We start from the raw sequence: 14,160 nt of genomic DNA on the forward strand, positions 1-14,160 counted from the left end.
GTAACAATCGGGACTCGGAATAGGAGTCAAATACACAATCTGCCGGTGGCTGCAGATTGTGAAACAACATCAACGGTTAGAGGCGCTTACACCCTCGTGATTGATTATAGCAGCAGCCAATCTTGTGCTTGGCAGTCGCGGTCCAACTGTGTCAGATCGCTTGATTGGTGACAGCTAAAGCCAATCGTGTGCTTGGCTACAGCAGTGTGTGCACAGCGAGAAGCGGCATTCGTGAAATGTCCTGGTACATGTACCGACCGACTGAAAGAGAGGGGCATGTTGTTCGTTTACTTCAGCATCAGCATGTGAGTCTACCTTGTCCATCACGGAAAGAAAAGGGTGGAAGAGCTATTCATATGTAAAAGTGGCTAATGTTTATACACGTCGAGGGGCTTTCACGTGACTCGCGTCAGCGCCGTCAAATACATTGAAGTCTATGAAGTGACCTCAGCTCCAACTTCACACCAGAGTGTTTTTCACACACGTTTTTGCCTCACAAATGATGCTTTTGAGTGTACAAAGCTACAAGAAATATTTTAAAACTGTTAAAATGTATGAAAAGATATTGAATGTCTCATAATTTATTTTAATTCATTATTACCTTATCGTTTCCGAGTATCCAGAGACCCCAGTTATTGAACTACAGTAATTACATTCACCCAAAAAAATAAAACCCTAAGATGTTAACATAAACAAGTCCTGTTTTTATTTTCTGCAATCAAAGCAAATAAATGTTTTCAATGTTTATTGTGCACACCTCCCACTTTCTTGCGTGGCAAGACTGTAAATTTGCCCCTCCGTGACACTTTCTGCAGCACTTGTCATGTGAAGGGCAAAGTGCCGCTTGATGCTGGCGTTGAGTGGAGCGTTGATGCCTCGACTCTATTCATGTGAAATGCGCTTTACAATGAGGAAAAGACATTATTGAAATTCAAAATTATTATTGTTAGGCTATTGTTGTTGTCTATTCTGATAAGTCATGCTCAGAAGTTTAAATACTGTTGGAAAATGATACAAATGATCTTCTTTGTTCTTATAATGCTTAAACATTCTACTGAAGTCAGTAGATTTCACATGCAAGATATGAAGGTAAGGATGTTATTGATACTCTTTATTATTATTATTAGACTATTGTTGTTATCTTTCTGGACAACTGCTCGGCAGTTCACAAAATGAACAGAAATTGTAGATCTGCTTTTTTCTTTTAATGCTTAGATACTATAAAGTCTCTTGGCAGATTTCGGTCGTGAACATCTCAAAATGATTCAATGACGCGCTCATTGCACATTTGACTTTCATCCGTTGCCACCTAGTGGCATCTCCAGAAGTAATCACTAAGCCAATCAGTTACCAAAACTTGACAAATTTGTGAAACAGTAGCAAGCCATGCCAAAAAAGCTAATTTTGCACAATTGTGCAGATAAGTTGCTATACTTGAATCATTAAAATAGCTCAAGTTGGTGCTTTTAGCTTATTCTTTTTAAAAATAAATAAATAAATAAATAAATAAATAAAAAAAAAAAACAGAAAACAAATTCGTGGATCAGTGATTGTCTCAACTTTTTCATCCCTCATGAGTTTGCATCCCTGTGAGTTATAAACTTTAGACAACGATGACAGTCGGACCAATGTTTTTTCTTAAAATTAATTCACACTGGGTTGGTGTGCACAGCATGGTGATTTGGCCTTAATACATCGGGATGTGAATTTATTTTTTATAATTCAATGATCGGAGTCAGCTTATACCACAGTTACCACATGTAGTATGCGGAAAACACAGAATTAGTCTAGTCATAAAAATGGCATTAGCAATAAAATGCAGAATGTCATGGAATATGACATATTTTTATGAAAATTAATGTTTGAATGTACAATTAATCAAATTAAAATTGTGGTATGTCCTAATGTGATAATTAAACAACAAAAAAAGTCTCTGATTTAATTGAATAACTAATCTGCAAGTGATGTGCGCTTCAAAATGAATGTGTAGAGCTGTCCGCTCGTACACTGAAAACACCTCATCGTGATCATCGCGCGCACTTGTGTGTGAGATGACAGAGTGCACTCTGAAGTGCGTAGCGCGTATAGACCATGGAGCAAACTGCTTATCTGGAGGTGAGAAACTACCATAAAACAGAAAAACGGCAAAATAAAAGAATGGACGCGTGTGATTTTGCTTAAATATTACACTTGTTGGGTGCTTAAAATGTCCTGGAAATGTCCTGGAAAATTGTGCCCTGACAGCATTCCTCCTCATTTGTAAACCGCGCTGCTCTTCCGGCTGTGACACGCGTGCCTCAGTTCTCACCTGTTTCAAATGCCAATGCGATTACGTTATGCGCATACCGCTGCCAACCAGAAGCATGATTTAAAGTAAAAAAAAAAAAATTGACTTAAATATTTTTCTTTTTCACACCAAAAGCAATCGTGCCGCTTTAGAAGACATTAATTTAACCGCTGGAGTCGTATCAATGACATTTATGCTGACAGTCTGTGATTATTTATTTTTTGAATTTCAAAAGCCATTCACTTGCATTTTAAGGACCTACTGAGCTAAGAAATGTTTCTATTTTTCTTCAAATGTGTTCTGGTGAAGAAAGAAAGTCATACACACCTGGAATATCATGAGGGTGAGTTAATAATGAGTGAGTTAATAATATCCCTTTAACGAGGCGACATGCAATTACATTTTTGAAGAGGTGCATGTCAGGCTACGCTATAGGTTTGATGCAGAATTATAAATCGGCCTTTACCGAGCCCCGATACCATAGTAGACATTACAAATACTTCACATTTTAAGTAGTATTTCACTATTTTTGGATTTTCAGTAATGAGAAAATGGTGTCAGAAGTGCTTTATTGTTATGAAAATAATCTCATAATGCAAAAACTCTTAATGAAACTGAAAATAGGCTTTATTTTCTACATGCTAAATGTAATTTCTTGGTTTTTCTTTTGGATTTTGGGGTGAAATGGATATGCTCTTGAGATTCACCCTGATGTTGAGATAAAAAAATAAAATCATCATACTGATGGTATGTTGCAGGCTTTGTGCGAGACCCGGAATCCTGCCAGTAAAATGTGCTTTTTCTCTTCTTCTTCTTTTTTCCTGCAGGTGGCCATAAAAATTATTGATAAGACACAACTTAATCCTACCAGCCTTCAAAAGGTAAACATTTTATTATTGCTACAGAGCCATAAAAATCCTGTCTCCCTAGTTCTATTCCTCCCCTATCCTTTACCACCCTCTCTTTTACTGATTTAAGAATAAAAGCATGGACAGAGCAACTCTGAACAAAGACCCTTTTTTCCTGCTAGTGAGAATTAAACATTAACTAGATATGGCCTAGATAGTAGGCGATAGACAGTAGAGCTGGGTAAAAATAAAATAAAATAAATACATCTCAACATTCTGACTTTTTGATGATATTCTATATACTGTGTATTACTTAAGTATTTATACATTTGCCCTGAAAAGTGGTTAAAAAGGATGTTTTATTTATTTATTTTTTTATATGAACCATCATTTTGCCCCAAACAGCCATTGAGTTCAAATAGATTATAATGTTATGAGCACCAATATTACAATACATAGCCTATTTGTAATAAAACATTTTAATAAAAGAAAAATGCACAGGGGACTTTGGTGAACAGTTATGAGTGATGACGCAAGTGATTCGTTGAATCATATTTATGAATCAACTCACTGAAATGGAAAGTTTGAACTGATCCACGAAAATGCAATTTTTTTTATTTTTTTATTTTTTTGCTCTTTGTTCTCATGCTCTCATCTTCACAATATTTAACAAAGTTGTTAATTTTATATCGGCAACATAATCATCAGGAATGTATTGTGAAAATTCAGTATATTGCCCTGCCCTAGCCTAGTAGACAGTATTGCTGTACCTTTTTACTAGCTCGAGGGACTGTTGCTTGGATAAAGATGAACTGTGTGCTTACTGAATGTTTTTATAAAAATTGTTGAAGTTGTCTTTTTGATTTGGTATTAGATGACACAATTATTGTCATCAGCACAAGATGCTGACCTAAAATCAAAAGGACTTCTGTTCAGAGCGGTGCATGATGGAAGAGCAGTAGCTGATGGGGGAACCCTCAATGGACTTGGATTTCAGAGGCAGCTAATAATAGAAGGAGCCGAGAATCAGAATGAGCGGCTCGAATAATAACTACACGTATGCCAGAGCAGAAAGCAGAGCGCTTAGATGGGACAGTGGAGGAGGAGCTTTGCTCAGCTTGAGTCCTTTTGGAGTTTTCTTGCTTCTGATGTGATGTTTATGTGTTTCAAAAATGTGGCCAGCCTAGGGCGATATATCGAATACAGAAGGGCAAGGTGATCTTTCGAATATTCACGACAGATTCATGATGATTTTGCTAGCTATATAAATTTAAGAAACATGAGCCCAAGGCAGGGCAATAGATATAATATTCACTACAGATTCCTGATGATTTTGCTTGTGATGCAAATTTAAGAAATATTCACGACAATTCGCAATGGTTTTGCTAGCAATATAATATGAAGAAACACCTGTCTAGGGTAGAGCGGTATGCCAAATATTCACAACAGATTCACAATAAATTTGCTAGCGATATTATAGGAAAATATAACAGCCTTGGGCAGAGCGATAAATTGAATATTCACAACATTCTCGTAATGAGTTTGCTAGCGATATAAAATGAAGAAACACCAGCCTAGGAAAGGTTGATATATCAAATGTTCACAACATATTTATATTAATTTTGTTGGTGATTTTAAAATAAAGAAACAGTGTGTGAATATTACAATAATAACTTAAATAAAATTATATTAAATAGCATATAATATAAATAAATGCTTTTAAATTAAGTTTCCCCAAAACCGTGTCATTCATTTAGTGATCCTTCCCTATGTCATGACTCAAGTAAAAGAAACATGCACGAACATCATTACAGTTGATTCATCTCAGTGGATCAGTTCAAACTGTACATCAATGGATTGTTTCAAAACTGTGATTTAGCATTAAAAATGGTTACGTAAAATTATATGTAGGTAGATATAGCTATATATCATGATTTATTGTTATATTTGTGCATATAGATGAAAACGCTTAAGGTTACGCCCACACTAATACATTTTCATTTGGTAATGCATCTTTTTCTTTACGATTTGGCCTTCCGTCCACACTGAGACGGCACTTTTGTCCAGCGAAAACTGAGCTTTTTGAAAACACTCTCCCAAGTGGATAAATTTGAAAACGCCATATTCATGTTGTAGTGTCGACAGGGAAATCGGAGATAGCTGAAAATGATGACGTTTTATTTTATTGTCTTGTGATGCAGTCATGTGATCCATCCAACCCAAAACAATCAAGATGGCGGCCCACATTGTAGCAGCGTTGTTGTGCCTATTATTTCCATTGAGACCATTTTAAAGATAAATGTTACTTTGTACAACATATACATTGCATTTCTTCAAAGGCGATGGGAAGTTTATGTGGAATTGCTGTCCGGTGGCGGAATATGTTAACAATGTGAATCTGCTTGGCAGCATTGGCTGTTTGGTTGAAATTATGTTTCTTTGGATTACATTTTTTAAAAAAAAAAAGCCATTTCAGAGCAAAAACATGAATATACAGTTGTGGGCAAAAATATTGGCACCCTTGGTAAATATGAGCAAAGAAGGCTATGAAAAATATGTCTTTATTGTTTATCCTTTTGACCTTTCATTCAAAATATTCACAAAAATGTAACCTTTAATTGAAGTAAACTAATTTAGAGGAGTGGGGGAGAAATCTCATTATTAAATATTTTTCTCTAAAACATGTTTGCCACAATTATTGGAGTAAAATATATCTGATGTATATTCCCATTCATATTTTAATTTTTTTTAATACACCTGGGTGACAAGGAACATGAAATTGTTCAGCCATTACTTCCTGTTTCAAATGGGTATAAATATTAGGTAACACGCAGGCCAAATTCTCTTAGTAATCCATCACAATGGATGAGACCAAAGAATAAAGTTATGATGTGCAACAAAAGGTTGTTGAGCTTCACAAAATGGGAAGTGGCTATAAGAAAATAGCTAAAGCATTGAAAATACCCATTTCCATGGTTTACGAATCAGCCTGAAAGAGAACGTGTGTCTATGGTCTCCACGCACGGTGAGGAGGATGGTTCGAGTGGCCAAAAATTCTCCAAGGATCACAGCTGGAGAATTGTAGGAATTAGTTGGGTCTTGGGGTCAGAAAGTCTCCAAAACTACAATCAGACATCACCTACTTCACAACTAGTTGTTTGGGAGAGTTTCAAGAAAAAAGCCTCTGCTCTCATCCAACAACAAACTCAAGTGCCTTCAGTTTGCCAGACACTACTGGAACTTCAAATGGGACCGGGTTCTATGGTCAGACGAAAAACAAAAATAGCACTTTATGTCAGTAAACACCAGAGATAAGTTTGGCGCACACAGAGAGGTAGCCATATGGAAAAGTACCTCATGCACATGGTTAAATATGGTGGTGGATCTTTAATTTTGTGGGGCTGTTTTTATGCCAGAGGTCCTGAACGTCTTGTTCGGATACATGGCATCATGGACTCTATCAAATACCAACAGATAAAAAATCAAAACCTGATGACCTCTGCCAGAAAGCTTACAATGAGCTGTGGTTGGATATTCCAGCAGGACAATGATCCAAATCACACATCAGAATCAACACAAAAATAGTTCACTGACCACAAAATCAAGGTTCTGCCACAGTCATCCCAGTCCCCCCTGTGAGGTGAACTGAAGAGGAGAGTCCACCGGCGTGGACCACTGAATTTGAAGGATCAGGAGTGATTCTGTATGGAGGAATGATCTCGGATCACTTGCCATGTGTTCTCCAACCTCATTAGGCATTATAGGAGAACACTCAGAGCTGTTACCTTGGCAAAGGGTGGTTGCACAAAGTATTGAATAAAAGGGTGCCAATAATTTTGATAAAATGTGTGTTGTGTTTGAAATTGTTTGATATCTACTTGAGGATAGATTTTTGTGAATATTTTGAATGAAAAACCAAAAGGATAAACAATAATTATATATTCTTCACAGCCTTATTTTCTCATATTTACCAAGGGTGCCAATATTTTTGGCCACCACTGTAGAGAGATATACATCGATTCAATATCGTCAAAAGGCTGATGCATGTTGAGACATTTTTTTAGGTTCATTACTCTGCCCTAGACCAGCCCAATTCTCCTGCACTCCCTGTCCTTTTTTCGCTGGATGGACTATATAGATCGCATTGTCACATTGAGGCCAATGTGAGAGTGCTGATGTTCCCTTCCCCTGGATGCCCTTTTCTCCTATAATTAGCTGCCACTTGTTTTTCCAGGCCATTGATTTTTAGACTGTTATCCATTTGCGAGCGATTGACAGCTCATTGCTTAGTTTGTGTCTCACGAGGAGGTGATCAGTTTGGGGCACGGGACAAAGACTGTGCGTGACTGAGCCCAAGTGCAATCCACTGCTGGCCCGGGTCCCTATCTGCAGCAATGGTCTACTGTACCTGTCTGCAATCAAGATGTCATGTCCTCTATTAGCCTGAGGTTGATTAATGAGGTCCTATCAAGTCATGTTTAAAATAATCAGAGTTAATATACTTTATCCTATCCCAGCTTAACATGCAGAGACAACTAAAAGTAAGCCATTTGTGTAGGTCCATATTTATGTACTCTGTGGTGTTGGGGGCAAATAGCCAGTCAAGAAAATTACGAGGCTGTCTCAGCACCATGATTTATCTTGTAATTAATATTTATGTTAAAAAATATATATATAATTATATCTAATAAGGCATTAAAATGTAAATGTAAGGCTAATATATATGACATGGTGCCACTACACAGATTTTTGTCCAGTCAGATGCTCTCTAGAATGAAATTATCCCTCGCCCTAAAGCCAGCTGCAACCAAATAGCAAGTATAGCAAATCATGGTTCACACATGTGACGTAAACTAAAGGCTATTGGCTATTTAAAAAAAAAGAAAAAGGATAAGCCCTTCGATATGTCCCACCCCAACGTTCTGTTTCAATAGGGAATATAGCTCATCAAGCGATATTATAGGGTCTTTAGTGATATTCGATGTAGTGAAAATAGCTACGCTTAATACTGAGTTTGTTTTTACACATCTCTGTCTTGCTGTTTCATTTGGCATGCAGCACTTTGCCATTAACCTTAATTTTTAAATACAGCATCCACCCACACACCTTGGGCCCTCTTTCAGACAATGACCAGTTATGTGCTTGCCCAAGCTCCTCGTCGTCTCTCACTGATGCCATTTTTATTTGCGTTGGTGCAACCTCTTACGCAACTCCCGAGAGTGGGCTGAGAGCCTCTTGTGCTTGTTCTTTTTCCACATTTAGAATTAATCTTTTTTTCTACATGTCTATCAGGTTAGAATCGGCAATCGACAAACGGAGTTCGAGTCAGGGTTGAGAGCATGCAAGCACAGAGTGTTCAATAGCCGAAAGAAGCAGTACAAGTGTGTTAACGTCATCATTGCATGTTTTCAGATAATACGTGTGGGTGTACGTGGGTGTTGATGTAAGGCAGTAGTTCCGTTCACAATCCCAGATGTATTTCCAGCCACTGGTATCCTAGAAACTCTTATACAGCCATGTGTCTTTCTCGCAGCTAGTGTATGAGAAGCATCCGAGATCAGAGAATGTGATTGAAAATGGGATGAGTCACCATTTTCTCTCTTGTGAAAGAGTCTTGAGGTTTTTAGTTCATATGAACTAGTTTGAGGTCATCTGTGTGCTAGTGTACTCCTAAATGTTAATAAAATGCGCTATTAGTGGATATACACAATCTTTTTTTATCTGGGAAAATGGATAAAAAATATTGACGACTCATGTTGCACGTCACAGATTTTTGTCCAATCAGAAGATGTCTAGAATGAGTATGTCCCTCCCATTTATACTTTCTGCCTTGCAAGTAACAAATGAAGGTTCGTGGCTTTGACGTAAAGAAAATGTATTCGCTGTGTACGAAAAGGGTGGGGCCATTCGATAAGCCCAGCTTAAATTCCCTGTTTCAAAATGAAATGCGGCAACACAGAAAAGAAAACCGCGCTCGTCAAGGGACTTCATGGTGCCTTAAAGTGTATTCTTGATCACGTCGCTTTGGTAAAATCATCCAACATCCAGCCTCTTGACAAATTGTAATAATTTGTACAAGGTTTTTACGACTTGGCTTGTACGAAAAGGTCTTTAGTACAACTTTTATTCCCATAGAGGCCAACCTATTAACAAGCAGAATTTCAAATCAATACAATACAAACATCAAAGTTTTGCTAGCCTCCTATCCAACACTTTATTTTAAGAGAGGAAACATAAGTGAACAAATTTGGTTAATCGTTTCATATTTATTTACGCAATAGATATGACTGATACATGTCATAAACCTGTAATACGCTTCCCTCATCTCGTTCCAAACCCTGACATTTTCAGGGTGCACTAGATTCATTTTCCTTTTAAAATCATGGTTGGGTTTAGGGTTTGGGTAAGAGGTTAGACTTAATAATAAAAAAAAAGAAATAACATTGTTCGTTGTTTCATTTATTTTTCTCTATGTGAGTAAAAGTTGTATGTTTTGTATTGCATTTTTGGATTTCGCCATCACGTACTAATTTTTCTGAATTGTTATGAGACCGGGTTGAAATCATCTCGCCAATTTTTGGTGTGGTCCACAGGTGGTACAGCCTTTACTTTGTGCGGTCATGAGGAAAGGGTAGGTAATTCTCATGTGCTGTCCTGGATGGCAGAATTGCTTTTAGGAGAATGTGAGCGATTCCTCGAACCCACAGGAATGTTTACAAACCAACAAAATCTCTGTAGTCTGGAAGCATTTTGTGATGTGGGCCTGTCCCGCTGGTTGTGACCTCATTTGTGCTTGCGTCATCCAGGACGTTTTGCGTCTGTTTGTCACTTGTATGCTTTATTATGTCTGGATTTGACCATTCAGTCAGTGCATTATTCATTTTTTTTTTTGGTTTGTTTTTTTGTAGAAAGGAATTGCTTGTTTTTAGGACCATTAAAATGCAATGTAATGTGTACGTGTATGTGTGTGTGTGTGTGTGTGTGTGTGTGTGTATATATATATATATACACCGATCAGACACAACATTAAAACCACCTGCATAATATTGTGTAGGTCCCCCTCGTGCTGTCAAAATAACACCAACCTGGGGAGATCTGTTCTTCTCACCACAGTTATACAAAGCGGTTATCTGTGTTACTGTAGACTTTGTCAGTTCGAACCAGTTGGCCTATCTTTGTTGACTTCTCTCATCAACAAGTCATTTCCATCCACAGAACTGCCACTCATTGGATTTTTTTGGTTTTTGGCACCATTCGGAGTAAATTCAAGAGATGGTTGTGCGTGAAAATCCCAGGAGATCAGCAGTTACAGAAATACTCAAACCAGCCCATCTGGCACTATCAGTCATGCCATGGTCCAAATCACTGAGATCAAATTTTATATGCACTGCTCTGCTGCCACATGATTGGCTGATTAGGTAATCGCATGGATGATTGTTGGTGCCAGATGGGCTGGTTTGAGTATTTCTGTAACTGCTGATCTCCTGGGATTTTCACACACAACAGTCTCTAGAATTTACTTAGAATGGTGCCAAAAACAAAAAAACATCCAGTGAGGGGCAGTTCTGCAGATGGAAATGCCTTGTTGATGAGAGAGGTCAACAGAGAATGGCCATACTGGTTCGAACTGACAAAGTCATATATATATATATATATATATACACAATTCCAGTGGGTCACAAGTTTACATACATTAAGTTAACTGTGCCTTTAAGCAGCTTAGAAAGTTCCAGAAAATTATGTCAAGCCTTTAGACAAATTTGCCAGTTAGCTTCTGATAGGAGGTGTACTGAATTGGAGGTGTAACTGTGGATGTATTTTAAGTCCTACCTTCAAACTCAGTGCCTCATTGCTTGACATGGGAAAATCAAAAGAAATCAGCCTAGACCTCAGAAAAAACAAAATTGTGGACCTCCACAAGTCTGGTTCATCCTTGGTACCAATTTCCAAATGCCTGAAGGTACCATGTTCATCTGTACAAACAATAGTACACAAGTATAAACACTATGGGACCACGCAGCCATCATACCGCTCAGGAAGGAGACTCATTTTGTCTCCTAGAGATGAACGTAGTTTGGTGCAAAAAGTGCAAATCAATCCCAGAACAACAGCAAAGGACCTTGTGAAGATGCTGGAGGAAACGGGTAGACAAGTATCTATATCCACAGTAAAACGAGTCCTATATCGACATAACCTGAAAGGCTTCTTAGTAAGGAAAAAGCCACTGCTCCAAAACCACCTTAAAAAAGCCAGACTACAGTTTGCAAGTGCACATGGGGACAAAGATCTTATTTTTTGGAGAAATCTCCTCTGATCTGATGAAACAAAAATTGAACTGTTTGGCCATAATGACCATCTTTAAGTTTGGAGGAAAAAGGGTGAGGCTTGCAAGCCGAAGAACATCATCCAACTGTGAAGCATGGGGTTGGAAGCATCATGTTGTGGGGGTGCTTTGCTGCAGGAGGGACTGGTGCACTTCACAAAATAGATGGCATCATGAGGAAGGAAAATTATGTGGATATATTGAAGCAACATCTCAAGACATCAGCCAGGAAGTTAACCCTCTGGGGTCGACGGATGCGCCTGCGCGTCCTGCTGGATATTTTCCAAATAACAGCGGAAACAACTTAAAATACTCCGTCATTTTTGGGCATACAGATAAGTGTAAGACATCATTAGAAACTATAAAGGGTCTACTTTTATTTGTGTACACTCACAATAACAACAAAACCTTGTGCTTTTGTAAAATAAAGAAAATAAACGGTGCGCTTTCAGCCATCTCTGTCTCCGCGAGCATCTTTCTGAAACACGTCACAATAATGAACTGAAACTCCGCGAATACTTATCAGACAAACATGAAACATATGTCTAAAGAAAGCTTAAAATGTCTACTTTTAAATAAAACAATTCAAATTTAAAACAAATATTCTCCTGCAATGTAATCTGTATGAATCAAAGCGACGTACAGTTTCTCCTGGCTCAGCTAATTATCACTAATGTGATCCCACCCACCAACAGAGCGCGCTATTCATATGGTAATGTGCTGAGACAGTTTATGCAAATATGCAAATGATAAACGCCCCCCCACAACAATGCCTTAAAAACATCAAGTTTCATCATCAGATTCATTCACTTTCCTGCGCATTTGGAAGATGGCATGCTACACAGGTGAGGAAGCTCTACAGATGGTCCTGGATAGTGAGGAAGAGTTCACATTTTCCTCAGAAGAAGAGCGGGACTCCGACGAGGAACGTTTACATTTTGAAGAGCAACTTGATCCAGCCGAGGATACAATTCCGGATGAGTAAGTCATTTAGTTTTACTTACATTAGTTGACATGCTATTTTATATAAACATGTACATGTTTTACTATCTGGACTATTTCCAGACTTGTCAGCCAGGATTCAGAGTATTGAAGTTTGAAATATGTCCAAATAGGCAAGTTTTAGTTACATTTAAATGTTTCAGCTAAAGCAGGTATTTAAATTGTATGCTGTATGATATAAATATGATATGTAATATGATATAAAAATAATATGAATGTTTAGATTATATTTTAACAAGTGTTTATGCTGCCTCATTATCATCAATGAAGCTTGTGCTTGCAAATATCTGTTCGGGTGTAAATGTGTAAAATGTTCTGTAAATATGCCCATATTAGAAAATCAGCATATTAGAATGATTTTGAGGGATCATGTGACACTGAAGACTGCAGTAATGATGCTGAAAATTCAGCTTTGATCACAGGAATAAATTGCATTTTACAATATATTCAAATAGAAAAGTTATTTTAAATTGTAAAAATATTTCACAATATCACTGTTTTTGTTGTATTTTGGATCAAATAAATGCAGCCTTGGTGAGCAGAAGAGACTTCTTTTAAAAACATTTAAAAAATCTTACAGATCTATAAACTTAAATGGTAGTGCAGGTCTAAAGTTTTTAAGTAAAGTCTTTATGTGAAGAAAATGTATAGTCAGATAATACATTCAATCATTAAGTCTCACATTCATTCTCTCTCAGGGGAGGGGTCTTTGTATCCTCAGGTGTGAATCACATCAATATTCATGATCATCCACGCCTCCTCGCATATGGTCTTTCTAACACTAAAAGTGTCTTACAAAAGTTAAATGACTATATTGTTTTGTATGAATGAGTGATCAGGATGGTTTTCACATCATTTTTGTAGCAAAAACTCTAGGCTACAAGATCCAGTTCTCAAAAGTATTGTTAACAAATATTTAGTATGTGTTATATGGCCTTATTTCAGTGACTTACAATTTTTGTTTTTTCAAAAACCATGCATAAACGTTATTTTCTCAAAAATACAAACATGTACATACATGTTGCTCACATATTATTGTAGCCCAGTTTGTGCTGAATACAGTGTTATCAGACTTTAGCCATTAATATGTTTTTAAGCAACTGAAAAAAGCACAAATGTCAAGGCATGTCAAAACTTCTCCAGGGCCCCAAACACCCTCAGACCCCATAGGGTTAAAGCTCGGTCGCAAATGGGTCTTCCAAATGGACAATGACCCCAAGCATACCTCCAAAGTTGTGGCAAAATGGCAACAATGTCAAGGTATTGGAGTGGCCATCACAAAGCCCTGACCTCAATCCGATAGAAAATTTGTGGGCAGAACTGAAAAGGCATGTGCGAGCAAGGAGGTCTACAAACCTGACTCAGTTACACCAGTTCTGTCTGGAGGAATGGGCCAAAATTCTAGCAATTTATTTTGAGAAGCTTGTGGAAGGTTACCCAAAACATTTGACAAGTTAAACGATTTAAAGGCAATGCCACCAAATACTAACAAAGTGTATGTAAACTTCTGACCCACTGGGAATGTGATGAAAGAAATAAAAGCTGAAATAAATCATTCTCTCTACTATTATTCTGACATTTCACATTCTTAAAGTAAAGTAGTGATCCTAACTGAGCTAAGACAGGGAATGTTTTCTATGATTAAATGTCAGGAATTGTGAACAACTGAGTTTAAATGTATTTGGCTAAGGTGTATACAG

The 14,160-nt window shown here is 37.5% G+C and overlaps 1 protein-coding gene across 14 annotated transcripts in view; it reads left to right on the forward strand.

Annotated features, from left to right (window-relative positions):
- The window catches only part of LOC127415646 (MAP/microtubule affinity-regulating kinase 3-like), a 102,243-nt gene that overhangs the window by 21,046 nt on the left and 67,037 nt on the right, over window positions 1-14,160 (forward strand). For 12 of the 14 annotated variants that reach the window (XR_007892969.1, XR_007892970.1, XM_051654430.1 and 9 more), the window contains exon 3: window positions 3,115-3,168. Coding sequence is in view for 10 of the 14 variants with exons in the window: in XM_051654430.1 (XP_051510390.1) it covers window positions 3,115-3,168 (54 nt within the window). In the remaining 4 variants the exon portion in view is untranslated. Of the gene's footprint in view, window positions 1-3,114; window positions 3,169-12,338; window positions 12,440-14,160 lie in introns of those variants that run through there. The other 2 variants (XM_051654441.1, XM_051654438.1) reach the window with 2 other exon arrangements.

Source organism: Myxocyprinus asiaticus, chromosome 25 (genome assembly GCF_019703515.2).
Source record: "Myxocyprinus asiaticus isolate MX2 ecotype Aquarium Trade chromosome 25, UBuf_Myxa_2, whole genome shotgun sequence".
Classification (NCBI taxonomy): Eukaryota; Metazoa; Chordata; class Actinopteri; order Cypriniformes; family Catostomidae; genus Myxocyprinus; species Myxocyprinus asiaticus.